This window comes from Molossus molossus, unplaced genomic scaffold (genome assembly GCF_014108415.1).
Source record: "Molossus molossus isolate mMolMol1 unplaced genomic scaffold, mMolMol1.p scaffold_m16_p_6, whole genome shotgun sequence".
Taxonomy (NCBI): Eukaryota; Metazoa; Chordata; class Mammalia; order Chiroptera; family Molossidae; genus Molossus; species Molossus molossus.
Genome location: NW_023425399.1, coordinates 109,704,334 through 109,719,293, shown reverse-complemented (window position 1 = coordinate 109,719,293; position 14,960 = coordinate 109,704,334). Strand labels below are relative to the sequence as shown.

The following is a 14,960-nucleotide window of genomic DNA, read 5'->3' as shown; positions in this document are numbered from 1 at the left end:
TTAGCTGCAAGTATCATATGGAGCCTCTAGATAGAGGGACTGTCCACCGTGACAGACAGCAGTCCACCAGAGTGACTTGGACTGCCTCTCTGCACAGCATGAAGACACTCTAGTAAGTGTGCATTAAATGCATCGATGCAGATGCTGCTGAACGAGCCAAGAAAGGGTTTCATCTTTCAAGTCACAGACTACGTTTTATTTATTTTCCCCTAAAGCCTTCTCCAGATTCCTTTCCCACTTAACCTCTTGATTAAAATTCTTACAAATAGATATCTACATCAAAAAAGAAAATAGAAAACATGGTTGTGCATTATTTTGATGCCTGCTTTGGCAATGAGGGAAGAGGTTAATAGTATTCTAAGTTAACAGTATAATATTAGCATAATTTTGTTTGTTTGTTGTTGTTATTTATGGCCTACCCTACATATATTTAGCAATATGTGCAAATATTACTGGGGGGATTGAGGGAGAGAAACTGAAGGAATGGAGAAGAGGAGTGGGAGGGAGGGTTTTTGTTCTAGCCTTTATATGATACTTTATGTTTAGACAACATGAACTTATTAGGTATGCAAAATAATAAAAAACAGAAGAACTCCAGGTGAATCAATATTGTTCTAATAAGAGTCCATTAAAAGAAAGTAGATAGAGTGGGGAAGAGACGATTAACAGAATAATAGCTGTCTTATTGCGTTTGAGTTGATATAACAGAATACCATTGACTAGAAGGCTTAAGCAACAAGTATGTATTTCTGACAATTCTGGAGCACAGGAGTCTGAGATCATGGTTGAGCTCTTGGTGAGAGCTCTCTTCTTGGTTCACAGACGCTGTCTCCTCCCTGTATCCTCACCTGGGAGCGAGAGGAAGCTCGGTTCCCTTCATCTACTTATAAGGGCACTAATTACATCATAAGGAATCTCCCCTCATGACCTAACCTGAACCTAACTCCCACATGCCCCACCTTCAAATACCATAACATTGGAAATTAGAATTTCAACATATACACGGTAGTGGGCACAAACGTTAAGTTCATAGCAATAGCTGAGGGTTCCCCATCCCCGAAGCAAGATGCAAGTTTGCAAATGGAATAAAGCTGCTTATGAACAAGATTAATTTTTTTAAAACATTTTTTAAAGTACTCAATGCAGTCAAACTTCAAGACCATTATCAAAGACAAAAAGAGAATTTTTAGAACTACAAGGAACAAGATTGATCTTGACATCAACTTTCCCATCAGCAACTTTGGTACCAAGAGATAATAAAATCAGACCCTTCAAGTACTGAAAAGTGCTTGAACCTAGAATTCTTCACTCATACTCTAACTCAACAATGAGCGTAGAATATGGATAACTTAAGACTCACAACAGTTCAAAAAGCTACTACTTACTGCCTCACTGAATGAATTATGGAAGTACATTGCAAAATGAATCTAAAAGTGAGTAGAAGGATGCATGAAGTAAGAACCCCTAATTTCAGGAATGTCTTAGAGAAAATAAATCATAATTCAAGCCTTCAAAAATTTAACTGAATAACTTTCTGGGATTCTATGTTTGACCAGCTAGCACTAAGTAATTAAAACCAGAGACAGCTTATTATTTACAAAGGTAATAATCATAATCATTAGTATTTTTAAATACTGGATATGCCAAGGATTCTTTTAATTGCTGGTTATGCATGAATTCATTTAACCATCATAGCAACCCTATGAGAAAAGCATTATTTCCTCTCGTTTACACTGAATGAAAAGAAGCATAAAGAAGTGCCATTTCTGCCCTGGCCGGTTTGGCTCAGTGGTTGAAGCATCAGCCTGCGGACCAGAGGGTCCTGAGTTCTGTTCCCGCCAGGGGCAAGTACCAAAAAAAAGAAAAAGAAAAAAAAAAAAAGGCAGCACCATTTCTTGCCCATGCTTAAACAACTCATAAATGTTAGAACTGGAATTTAGATGCAGATAGTCAAGTCCTGAGGCCACCATGCTCCATGGGTCAACCATCCTGCCTTCCTTCCATCATAGGGAGGGTGGAACTATATACATTTCCAGGATCCAGCCATCCTTCTGCAGCCAAGTCAGTTCAGACTCCTAACCCCAAACTTTAGATGTCTTAGTTCCTAGGTCTTAAATTATGTTCTGTTCTGCCTCTGATCCACTCAAAAGCATTGAGTGCTATTGGGAGCGAGCATCGTTAAAGGAAGCTGTCTTGTATTTCCACTCCTGCTCTGTCACCAGCCCATCTTCAGGCCTCTGACCTCTCAGACCAATGACTGTGACTTTACTGTGACTTTACTCTCTACGTATGGCCCACTAGATTTTGCATTTATTCGTAACGTTCTTGAGGTTTAAACACCAGTGTCCAAAGGACGCTAATGCAGACTATTCCTCTGAATAGCTGCACTTTTTGCTGTTGTAAGAAGGCAGCTCTAAGCCATTTCCACACAATTCCATCCCACCCCAAGAGTAGGACTCCTTGTAAAAGGGACGGTTATCTCTTTAGCTCCTTTATTAAGTCCGGAGAATCAAGCTATAACAGGTCGCATGATCCGAAGACCTAATGGAATGACAACAAATAAACGGTTGTGTGGAAACATGTTTATTTATTATATATTTGTAATTTTCCATCAGTTACAGACACATCTATGTAATACATAATGTTATACATGCACATAATATATATTTGTCTGTTGGTCAATGCTTTCTTCTAGGTTTTTAGCATAAAAGGGGATGGAGGAACACCTACTCCTCCTTCCTCTTCAAAACAAATAAATGCACTTCCTTTGAAAGAAGCATAACCGATCACCTGTTTCTGTAACGGTATCACGTGCATTAAATAGACAGCTAACAATAATAAAAATTATATAAAATAATAAATAATATAATAAAATGTACTGCTATAAAATAAACGAAGAGTAAGGGAGCACTAAAGACGACATCATCCCATTTTAAGAGACCAGACAATTAATAGGGTTGTAATGTGATTGACCGTGGTCTGGTTATTTCTGTATTTATATTTAGTATGTAGGAAAAGTTTTTCTAGAGAACAGAAACACATAGAAAAAGCCCCTAAATTTTTGGTACTTAAAGCAATTCTGAGGCTTCTAGCTCATACTACAAAATTCTGTAGAAAAACAGAAACTTCCAATTTTAGGGTGAGACGAATCTGCCGAAAAAGAGGATGGTGTTGGCCGTTTTGTGCATTATGAAGAAGAGGAAAGGGTGATCTGCCACAAACTGTGGGCCTCCGGGGCCGGTTCTCCCTGTCATGACAGCCCCAGTGCCAGCGGTCGCTTCAGTGCCCTCCTCATTGACGTCCACGGTGGCTTGATGAAACACTTCGGACAGAAACAGGTCACTCTCTTCTGACATTCCTAAGAAATTGGCCTGGCCCTTGCTGAAGGCGTCGTTCATGCCCATGCTTTGCAGAATGGGTTTGAGTTCATAGTGCTCTTCTAGTTTGAACTGGGGGAGGTACACATCAACATCATCCTCAACCATGGTGGCTTTGCTGATCCACTGGTTGAGTTTGTCGTAAGTTAACTCACGTTCCAGCTACAAATCCAAAAAAAAAAAAAAAATAGTGAGTGCTTAGAAAAGAAGGAAAGCAACTTCTAAGTCTAATGTAAAACATCAGTGATGTTAATGTCACTACTTTTTGGGTGATATAAAAATTTAATAGACTGGTAAAATTTTTGCAAGAAGGTCCTGTGTACACAAGTATAAGGCTTTGGATGAAAGTTTGAGACATGCCACACTTACTATGAACTAATTCACATAAGTCTGTAAGAAAGTGCACACCATTTCCTAAGGCGTACATAAGTTCATCATGAAAGGTCAATTTGGTCCCGGAAGTCTAAAGCAAAGTTGGAATGGCTTACCAACTCCAAGCCGGTAGACACATTAGCAATTTCATCTGGAAGCAACAGGAACATGCTGACATCTCCAGCATAAGGGAGCTCTAGAATCTGAGCCTTTAGGTTTTCTATGTATCCAATGTTCAGCTTTTCATGCAAGTGCATCATCTGTACAGGTTTTCTCAGGGACTAAAGCGATTAAAGAGTAAAATATAAAAGTTAATGCTAAGATGTCAAGAGATTTACAATTAGACATAAAAGAGAATGGGTTCTGCTTTAGTGTTTAAGAAATATGTTTTTAAAAATCAACAAACAAATTATTTGTGTACAGTACTCTGATGTTATTACCTTTTTCAAGATTATACCCATTAGGGACAATAATAATAGTACTAAAACATTTGTTTAGTACCTACAATGGGCCAAGAACTCTCATAAATCTCACTGAATCTTTACGACAACCTTTTGAGTTGTATATTATCACCCAAGTTTTACAAATAAAAATGGAATTCATGGAACATAAGTAAGGTTATAGCTAGTAAGTAGTAGAGTCTATATTTGAGTCCAGGATTTAAGTATAGAGCCCATGGTTTTCACCATTTCTCATATGACCTCATAAAATTACTGAGTGATATTCAAAAACGTGAAAGAGTTCATCAACTGTCCAATGTCCATAACTTATAACTAGCACATCACATAGTGACATCAACAAGAGGTCTCTATTTTTCCTTTCTCTGTCATGTCTAAGGCCCCACAATACAAGGTAGGAACATCTGCCTTGTCGCCTACCGAGTTCACACGGAAAGGGTAAGGTCCACTGAGTTTCTTCTCAAATGCAGTTTTCCATTTTCCTTTGAAGTAGACAGCATTCACTAGGACCATCTTGGTATCCGCATCTACAGAACCTCCCGGTAACAAGTTTGGAATTTTACCTACAAAAAAAGGTATATTTAGGCATCATGATCAAAAGCTGTGAAATTACTATAATGTCTTGAATCTTTTGAGTTGCCATTAAACTTGGCAGACACATTTGTCAAACTCTACAGAGATGTTGATCTTCAAGCTCAAGTTTTTCTCTTGATATTTAAAATGTAAGTAAATATCAGAGCAAATTCCTCAGAAGGGTTTCAGAATTCAAGAGAAAATGAAGACATAATGCATTTACATTTTAGAATTACTATCAAATTTGCCATGGAGATTTTCGCTTCCTTTTATACTGTTTTGTTTGTTTGTTTTTTTCAGTTTCGTAGTTGTATACAGTTATTTAATTCAGATGGAAATAAAAGAGAGTTTCTTAAGGAATATAATAGTGTCTTTCCACTGTATGTCACATAGTGATCCTGCTAGATCTAGTGGAGAGAGTCAATGAATCTGCCCATTGATTCATTCAAAACAATATTTTGGATATTTAGGCTAGACCTACACCAGGAATAATGCAGATTTGTGAGCTGAGCAAGGAGGTAATGTCCTGGTGGGACTGAGAGTGTTACTGAAAGTGACATTCAAAATCAGTTATGAAATATGTGTGATAAGTTCTATCACAATGTGAAGCACTATGACAATACAGAGAAGGTATAAATGAGTGAGCCAGAGAAGGTTCTCAGAAATGAAAACATCAAATGTGATAGCTTTTACTTTTTAACTTGGTTTAAGAAACAGCCCATTTATAGTGAATACTGCAATATTTCAGCCACTAAATACATTATTTTATGTCATCCTCACAACTACTCTCTTAGGTATTAGCGTCATTTTACACAAAAGGACACCGTGGTGAGAGAGGTTACAAAGTGACAATCTTGGTAAGCTAGTCCTCCACCCTCCAGTCCTACTGACAGAAGAAGGATTAATAAAAAGGTCACTCTAGTCTGACCAGCTTCAATATATCCATTCACTCTCTCCACTCGATATATCCCCAGGCAATCAAAATTCGTGATTACTACTGAAATCTACTGACATTTTATTTAACTTTATGATGCATGTGACAAAACTCGTATTTGATCATAACAAATAAAACAGAAAATTCTCTCCATTTTTTAAGTAAAAATTGGTGAAGCAATCAGCCCCAGTAGCTCGTTGGCATTTTGGCCATACTACCCGTTCCCTTACGGCCATTCACCGCAATGCTCAAGGAGGACATCTATGCTGTTCTCAAAAAGCAAAACGTTCAGTGTCTCTGATTTTGCACTGTGCCTTTACTTTCACTTCTGTTCATCCTCACTCTTCCTGCCTCCTTTACGGCCGTAGTCTGTCGGTGTTTTACAACAGCGGTTTAAAAATCCAGAGTGGAAATGAAGTAATATAAATAGCTCAACTGCTTTCAGAGAGAAAAAAATATTTTTAATTTCTATAGGACTTAGTTCACATGCTTTTCCCCCCATTATGGTAGCTAATAAACCAAGACACAAAACTATTGCTGGAAATGATGTTTTAAACCCAGAAGTGAAGAAAATCCTTTTTTCATTGTTTTTTTGTGCACGGTGGACAGAGTGTCATGATTATTTCCATGCAAATGTTTCCTATGTTTGAAAACATCCGCCATCTCCCATATTCTATTCTAACATACTATCCAAAATCCAATTATCTGAGTGCTGAACATATATCTTCTATTAGTAGACCTCAATTAAAACATCGCTCCGCTAAATAAGAAGGAAGTTGCATTAACCAAAATATCTAAGGTTGAATGAATTTTAGGAGATGAAGGGCTAAGTTCAAGGATGGTTTTAAAAAAATAGATCAGAGTTTTTTAAGTAGGTAGAAGAGCAGAAAATATTTCCTTGGTTTTACCTTTGGTTTGAGTCTCAACCCAGAAATTAATCTTTTTTCTGGCTCCTTCTGCACATTCAAGGAAGTCGACTTCCTGGGGTTCTGCAGAGTAGTATTTCTTAGAGAGCTGTAGGTATTCCTTTAAAGCAAGAAAAATGCAGGAGGTTACCTAGAACGTATACTGAGCAAGCCTTGGTGTAATTGTGAATTCTGGGCTTCCCGTCAAGACTGGGTTCCTGAGGTTGGGGAGGGGGCGGAGGTTGACTATGGGAGGCGCTAGAGAAACAAACAGTGCAGATTACAGGCACTCAGTGGGCCCCTCCCCACTCTCCAGCTCCAGCTTTGCCCTCTTGCATTTTTCACATCTTAGACACAGAGTAAGTGGGAGGTGGGCTTGCAGATATTGACTCTGGAAGTCAGCTGTGTTCCTCCGCCCTAACCCTGCAAGGGGGGCTTTGGCAGCAGGGAGAAGCACCACGGGGGAGTTTAGGGACACTGCGCAGACCAGTGGCCTCAGGGAGCCTGAGGGGGCCTGGCCAGTTCTGACTCTCCCCGTAAGTATGAATCTTAGACAACTTCCAACGTGACCTCGCGCCAGGGTCAGGGCCCTGCCATTCCATTGACTGTACTTACCTCCCTGAATTTTGCAGACTTCTCTCCAAACAGCTTATCGGCACTTTCCAGTATGTAGCTGCCCCTGGACCCCTTGATGGCAGCGATGAGAGCACGGAAGCCGGAATGGATTGTGTCTTCAGCCTGAGCCTTGAACACAAAGGAGGGACCCTCTTTATGAAACGCGAGACCACTGAGCAAGCTATTTCTTAAGCAATGGTATTTTTCTATACAACAAAAAAGTGTTATGCTAACATAGACTTTTTCTAGTACTTTGGAGGAATCTCTGAGGAAATACTTTTTGCTATGGATGCAATGCAAAACCAGTAAGCTACTGTTCTACTTGTTTCGTATTTTGCCCATGGATTTGATTTAACCATAAAGTAACCAACATCCTAGAAGGAACCCAGGCTCTTTTAATAGTTTCTTAAGCTTTAAGGTCTCTAAGGAATTTTTAATATATTAAAATGTTACTTTGTAAATATTACTTTACAAAAGATGACTGACTTGATTTTGAGTGGTGGGCACACGACACAATATATAGATCACGTGTCATAGAAGTGTACCTAAAGTTGGATGATGGATATGGGACTCAGGCACAGCAGAAGACAGAGCCTTGCAGGTGACTGCCAACTGTCTCTGGTGTATGGGTCTTCCTCACCTCCTCTAGCTCATAGTTCCCGGGTAACAGCCAGATGGAACATTAGTGTTCCCAAGTAGGAAGCTACGGGAGATATCTCCACATAACCTTACTCAAGTGTGTACTTAAGGAAGCTGGTTACCAATAAGAACACATCTGTGTCCAGTTCTTATTATTCAGCTAGATATATATATTACTCAATTCCTTAATTATCAGCTATCCAGCTGAATAATAAGAACTGGATATATATATATATATATACCTACCTGAGGTAGATAGCTATAGGTAGGTAGGTAGGTAGGTAGGTAGACAGATAGATAGATAGATAGACAGACAGTAAATGGGTGGGTGGATAGATAGATAGATAGATAGATAGATAGATAGATAGAAAATGGGTGGGTGGGTAGATAGATACATACATAGATAGATACATAGATAGATAGATAGATAGATACATAGATAGCTACATAGATAGCTACATAGATAGATAGATAGATAGATAGATAGATAGATAGATAGATAGATAGATAGATAGATGGATGAGGGATATAGAAAGGTCACCGGCCTCTCGTGAAGTAACGAGCACGCCCTTCACGTCTAGCCGTCTGTCACTCCTTGCCCTCCCCCTCTGTAAGCCTGCAGTCAGGTGTGTGGACTCTAGGAGTCTCCCCTACCGTGGTTTTATAATAAATTACACAAATCCAACCAGTGGCAGGACGGTGTGACCGAACTTGGAAAGAGTCTTGGCCTAGAAGTCAGGAAGTCTGCACTCTGCTCTGCTTCTCTCCTTTCTTAGTGACAGGACCGTAAAATATTTACTTAAGGCCTGTGAGTCTTCGTGTTTTGTTTTGTTTTGTTTTGTTTTGTTTTGTTTTGTTTTGTTTTGTTTCTGGGAGTGGAGAAAGTTGTACTAGCTTCCTTCTCAGGCTAACATTGTGGCTTTAAGACAAGAAGGTTTTAGAAATAAAATACAAAGGAGTATGAATGGATGAGTCAGATACCTTCTGGATAGCATCGGGATAAGAGACCTGGATCCGCTGCATGATTTCACAACCAGACATGTTCACCAAGTTCACGGGGGTCACTTCATTGACTCCATTTTTATTAAACTGAAGCACCTACAATTGGAATTAGAGAGCATGGTTACACTTTCCTGCTACATTACTTAACTTTTAATCCATGGCCAACAGGGGCCCTACGTCTAGTTCCCTGCCATGGTGTATGGGGTACAAGCATAGATACTTTTTATATGTAATATGTAAGTGTCAGCCAACTGAAATTCCTCACGAGACTCAGTATGAGGTATTGTATACTAACCTATCAACTGGTCATTGGTCTCTAGGCTCAGAGAGCTTTGATGCCCCTAGTCACACACCTCGTAAAGTGTGGCAAATCCACCATTCAAACACAGATAGGTCTTGTCCCCAAAGTGTGTGCTTCCTCCTCCAAGCCAGAGAGCCTCTCCTATTCTTTTTGGTGGGAAATTCACCAAATCTGCTTTTGAATTTTAAAATCCGTATGTGCAGCAGAGTTCATATAAAACAATATAACCTCTTGGCATAGTCCCCACGCTCAAGCACGTGCCGGGTACAGTGAGGCTGTCTTGTGCCCAGAGTGACCTACAAGCTAATTGCATTTTGTTATCAAAATCAATTTTTTATTTTAAAAATCGAGAGCATTTCCTTTAGCATTTGCTCTCAAAAGACTGCTTCTGAGTGCTAGGGATGTCTTCGCACTAAGAAAAGGAAAACCCTGACGCTTTCTAAAGTTGCCCTTGCAGTTCGCTCTTTGTTTTTTCAAGGCAAAGAAAACCAAGGGGAAGAGGGTTGCAAAATGCGGCTGGTATCAGAGTGGAGCAACTGCGTTTGCTGTAATCTCGATCTTTAAACTGCCACAAACACAGGGAGTAATGTAGCCGTCCCTTGCCTCTTGCAAGGACATTGGCCAACACGCTCTTTCTTCAAACAAGGTCCATTTTAAATGGGTCACTGTGTACCCGGGAAGGATATATATACACACTCAGGTACGCTTCTCATGGGAAACCCAAAAGTAGCCAGCAGCATTTTGGTGTGACTGAAAGCACAATACATGCCGGTGAGGACCCAGAACATTCTGTTTTAATGTGTGTGTACCTGTGTATGTAAATGGATTTTAATTATAGGATGACCTCATCTGGGTGGCCGACCTAGGAAATAATAGGATCATGCGAACTGTGATCCTGAATTCAGTGTGTTGAATTCATCCCACAGGTATATTACAATGTGCAGCTGAAGGAGTCCGGTGTGTCTGCAAGGCCCTGGAGTCAGAACAGAGGTCCCCTGACTGAGCCTGTGTGCACTCACCCAGGAAGGAAGCCACTGTCCCACACCCTGTCCATCCTGATTTCTAAGACTGGCCATCAGACCAGGCCCCATTTTGTTGACATAATCTCACGGGGTTGATAACATGGCTGAGTCAACATTGCTCACTGTGTATCTCCAAGAGCGTGGTGACAACAGTTCTGGTGCATTGTTTTCTCTTCGGGACACTCTCAAAGTCTCTAGGAGAAATTCTTTGCATGAATGGGGAACAAACGCAAGGCAGTGGCCAAGCAGTAGAAGGTGCCTGAGCTAGAGGTGAGGGAAGCTTAGGAGACCCAGGGAAGGTGCTGCCTTCACAGGCCAGTCTTCCCACCTGCAAAATGGCACTGGTCTTAACACCAAAAGAGGTACACAGCATGCAAAACATTTAAAAGCCATAAACATCAGTATAATGTAAGATGTCACTGTTCGTAACTTCCAGCCCTGCAATGTAAGAAACTCTGGGGTGCCTGCTGCTATCGATAACTGATGGGGAGAGATTTGGCTGGTCTGTAGATTTGAATCTAAGGGACTCCTGTTGTAATGGCAGGTGATGATTGCTGACCTCGAGATGGTCAAGACATCGGAAGCTTACGATCAGAGCAGTTCTGCGACTTGGTTCAGGAATCCTTTAGCCCTAATGGAGAGCGTCGACAGAAACGTACCTTGGCCATCTGGTCTGCAGTGTTGCCTCTGGCGCCCAGGTAGACCATGACCATGGTGGATGAGATGCCCCACGGAGAGAAGAAGAGATTCTGGGTGGTGTTCGTATTTGCCAGATGCTTGAAGAAATTGATGGCAAAGATTGTGTTTGCCACATAAACGTCTTCCATTGTTTTAGTCTAGAAGAAAAGGAAGGAAGAAAACAGCTCTAAAGGATGAGACAATATTTTGGGTGATGTCAACAGAGGGGCACAGGCTATACCCTGCATAGGGCGGGGGCTCCTTTTCTGTTCCTCCTTCATGGGACAACACAAAGTAGAGCAGGGACAGCATTAGGGTCACGTGACCAATGCAGCCATATGGGCGCCAAGCTGTGCTGTCACCATCCTGAAATTCTCAATGATTTTAAACAAGGCGTTCTACATTTCCCTTTTGCATTGGATTCTACAAATTATGTACCTGACCCTGAGACATAGTGAGCAGTTACATGATGAGTAGTGACACTTCATATCATAATCATGATAATAACATCAATACCAATAAATGGCATTTATTGAATCTTACTATACAAGAGAGGCTGTTCTAAACATTTCACCTGTACACACCATTACTGAAACCCTGTGAGGGAGGCAAGGCGAATTCCTCTTTCACAGAAGAAGACACTGCTGCACACAGGGGACAAGAAAGTGACCAGTGTCACTTGACCAGGGGCAGGACTAGGAATTGAAGCCATGTGAGTGGCCCCCAGGGACATGCTCTCAACCTCGATGCTGCACCTGCAAATACACACCCCACACACAGGCAAATCCACATATTCAAACATCTGCCACATGTATACATGTTTGTGTTGGCCCGGCTGAGATGGCAAACCTTCTTTCAAATCTCCTGCTTCTGGAAGGTGGCTTTGACTCATTGTTTGAGGATTGGGGCTTTCCTAGTCCTATCGCCCATATCTGCACACACACACACACACCAGAACAAACATCTAAAGAAATATGACAGACACACCTTCCATGACCAAAGGCTTCACACGAAGCCAAATGCGTGGACACACCCGGGTGTGTGGGGGTATCTGTGGGTACTGGCCAATGATCATCTTTCTGGTTGTATGCTATGCTTTCGCAATGACTTGGAACACACCCTACAATTACCACAACATATGCGTACACCGAACGATGCTGACACTCACCACTCCACAGGAAACCTTCTTGTGGAAGTGGTTTCGTGGAGCTGGGAGGCCCAGGAGGAGGCACGCCCCGCAGCTCCCTCTAGGCTCACTGAGCAGGGCTCCCGGACCAGGGCCCGTGCTCTCTGCTCTGCCTAATCCACCGACGTCTTATGTGTACACTTGGGTCATGAACATTTCTTTTTAAGAAAATGACGGCAATTTGCATCAACATTTTTCATGTGAAATACCACCCGGTTGTATGTTATCAAGGCAAAATAGTAAATTAAGTAAAACTTGTCCCTGAAACTCTCTCACCTCTTCTCATTGAATCTTCACAGGATCTCTATGAGACAGACACTATTCATTGAAGGCATAGGCTCCATGCTGACGCTCAGAGAGGTCAACTAACGTGTATAAGGTAACACAGTTTGAATGTATTGGTGCAGGGATTCAGGCCTAGGTCTGCTTCCGAAACCCACTCTGCCTAGTTCCCTCTCTGCCTCCCCTGCTGGTGTTCACTTTCACTCCTCAATGTAAGAGTTTAGGCAAGTTTCTCGTTTGAGAAATGCTAGAAAGAGGAAATAAAAAGAGGAAGTTTACAAGTCTGTAATGCTCCTAGAAGACTTTCTAGGTTAAAAAAAAAATAGATAGTATATTTTTTCTCTTGCTTCATCACTGAGATTAGATTTGAGATTAGATTTGAGTGGCTTGGAAATCTATTCCCTCTTTTTTTTCTAATTTTGAAGAGTCTTTATAATTATTTAGTATTATTGGGTAGATGTTTTTTGTAAATTATCTCAATGTTTTGGAAACAAACTGAGAATTAATAAATAAAATATTTATTTCTTCCCATGTGAAAAAATAAATAATAGATCAGAACCAGAAAAGTAAATGTAAGTTTCTTTTGCCCCTAATTCTTTATAATAAATCACATGTATACTCAGTCACCTGGACACTAACAAAGTTTAAGTGTCAATACAAACTAGCAGAGAGGGTTTAAAGCCAAGTTAGGATTTCAGGTTACTTTACACAGAAGAAAAAAAAGATATAAGGACAAAATTAAATTGTCCCAGATGCATTGACTCTTTTAGAAATAGTCTAAATTTTATTTTTAAAATAAGGTGCAATTAACTGCATTACCATAAAAAATAATATCTGCTGTCTATATTGCAGCTACCAGATTTCTTCAACCATGTTGTTTTGTCTAACTTGCAGAGTTACTTACCCAGTAAAGCCTTGTAATTCCTGTTATACAGAGGAAAATATGAAAATGCAGATTGCACAGCTAGTCGGTTTCAAAGCCTCAACTAAATCTCAGCCTTCTCATTGCAAGACTAGGGCTTTTCCTACAAACCCCTCAGATGACATTTGAGAAGTTTACAGTTTTAGAAATCTCTGAAGGCACACATACAGTGTCCCTTGACCCTCAGACAAGTCCATGGCTTACATTTGAGTGGGAATCTGCCTAAGACATTGTAAAATTAAATTCACAGAGAGACCTCAAGTAGCATAATCTACCTGGACAGGTAACACCTGTTGTGAGTTTCTTAACAATAGTACATTATACAACTTCCCTAGCTCCTAAGTATTATGCTCATAATTAATGTTTAATATTATCCTTGAGCAGAACGGATGGAAAACACACATGGGGCTGGGCTGCATGACATTTGTGGCAGTTCCTGCTACACAAGTTGACTGACAGAGGTGCTACTGAAACTTGGCACCAGTGACGAGGAACCTGGGAGGGCCGCCAGGCACACTACCCAGTCCCTCTGCTCGCTGGCCCTGGATGCTAGATTTAAATTTGCTGTGGCATTTAAAACATATTTTGTGTGTGTGACTACACAGTGCAAATAGTTTGAAATTGACCACAGAAATCAATGAGAACAAAGAGAACACAATAATTCCAAGAAAACTTCCTGTCCAAAAAGACCAAATTCTACCCCCATTCCCCCTCCCACACACACACAAAATAAAAACCAGCTTCTGGTATTTGATGACTTTCATAGTGAACAATTATTTGTTTATGGAGTACCAAATCATTTATTAAACTATTACTTCGGTCAATTCAACCACAAGTTTGGCTGATTTTTCCCTCTCACTAAATTGACCAATTATTGGACTAAATTCAATACATATATCCTGGTATTGAACTGATCCAACCCAGAAAGCTGGTTAATTCCTGATTATTTTAGATGAAAACTCAGTCATCTTTTAACTTTTTAAATGTTTACGTACAATTGATAGATTACTTTCAATTACTTAAATTAATATACTTCAATCAACCTAGCGATTCTTACTAAATTCAGTGTCAAAACACGAGCGAGTAAAGAATATACATATTCTAACCTGTTCAATAAAATTAGCCTCACAACTTTAACGGACATTTTGGTTTGGTTAATGCTACATAGGTATTTGCTGACTTCTGGGACTCAAGATTAAGTCTTGCCATACATTTTAGTTCCAATACTGAACTAAGATATTTTCAGTTCAACAACTCAACAAGCAAACACCATTACATTTTTACTCATCCTCTAAAAACATTCCACATTTTAAATTCCATTATAGCAGTGACCCCGGTATAAAGGAAGAGCAACAATGAAGCGATGTTTCACAGAGGTGGCGTGGAACTCTCTGACATACCTGGCTGTTCTCTGAGGTGCTGTAAGACAGGGAAGGTCCTCCAGGAGTCGTCGGAGTGCAGACATGCTGATGTCTGGTTTTATAAAGCTTGGCCCCTCCCACAGAGCTTTTTTTTTTTCCTTCTCTCTCTTTCTCTTTCTAATCTGTATCCTTTGAGTGATTCAACATTTTACTCAGAAAGGCATCACTACGATAGAAATGCTTATTTGCCAAGGCTTCGTTTAAGAAATGTGTTGGGAGAATGACGTCACGCAGAAACTGATGACTTTGGCAATATCTACACATGCCTGTGAA

General features: G+C 40.3%; 1 protein-coding gene across 1 annotated transcript; it reads right to left on the bottom strand.

The window, feature by feature from the left end:
• Positions 1-2,576: 2,576 nt before the first annotated feature.
• On the bottom strand, positions 2,577-14,707 carry SERPINB2 (serpin family B member 2). The gene is made up of 8 exons (XM_036245468.1): positions 14,667-14,707; positions 10,858-11,034; positions 8,855-8,971; positions 7,235-7,363; positions 6,623-6,740; positions 4,628-4,770; positions 3,866-4,030; positions 2,577-3,539 (listed from the first exon to the last, which is right to left on the bottom strand). Exons 2-8 carry the CDS (start codon positions 11,023-11,025, stop codon positions 3,135-3,137), a joined length of 1,245 nt encoding a protein of 414 aa, XP_036101361.1. The 5' UTR covers positions 11,026-11,034; positions 14,667-14,707; the 3' UTR covers positions 2,577-3,134.
• Positions 14,708-14,960: the final 253 nt, after the last annotated feature.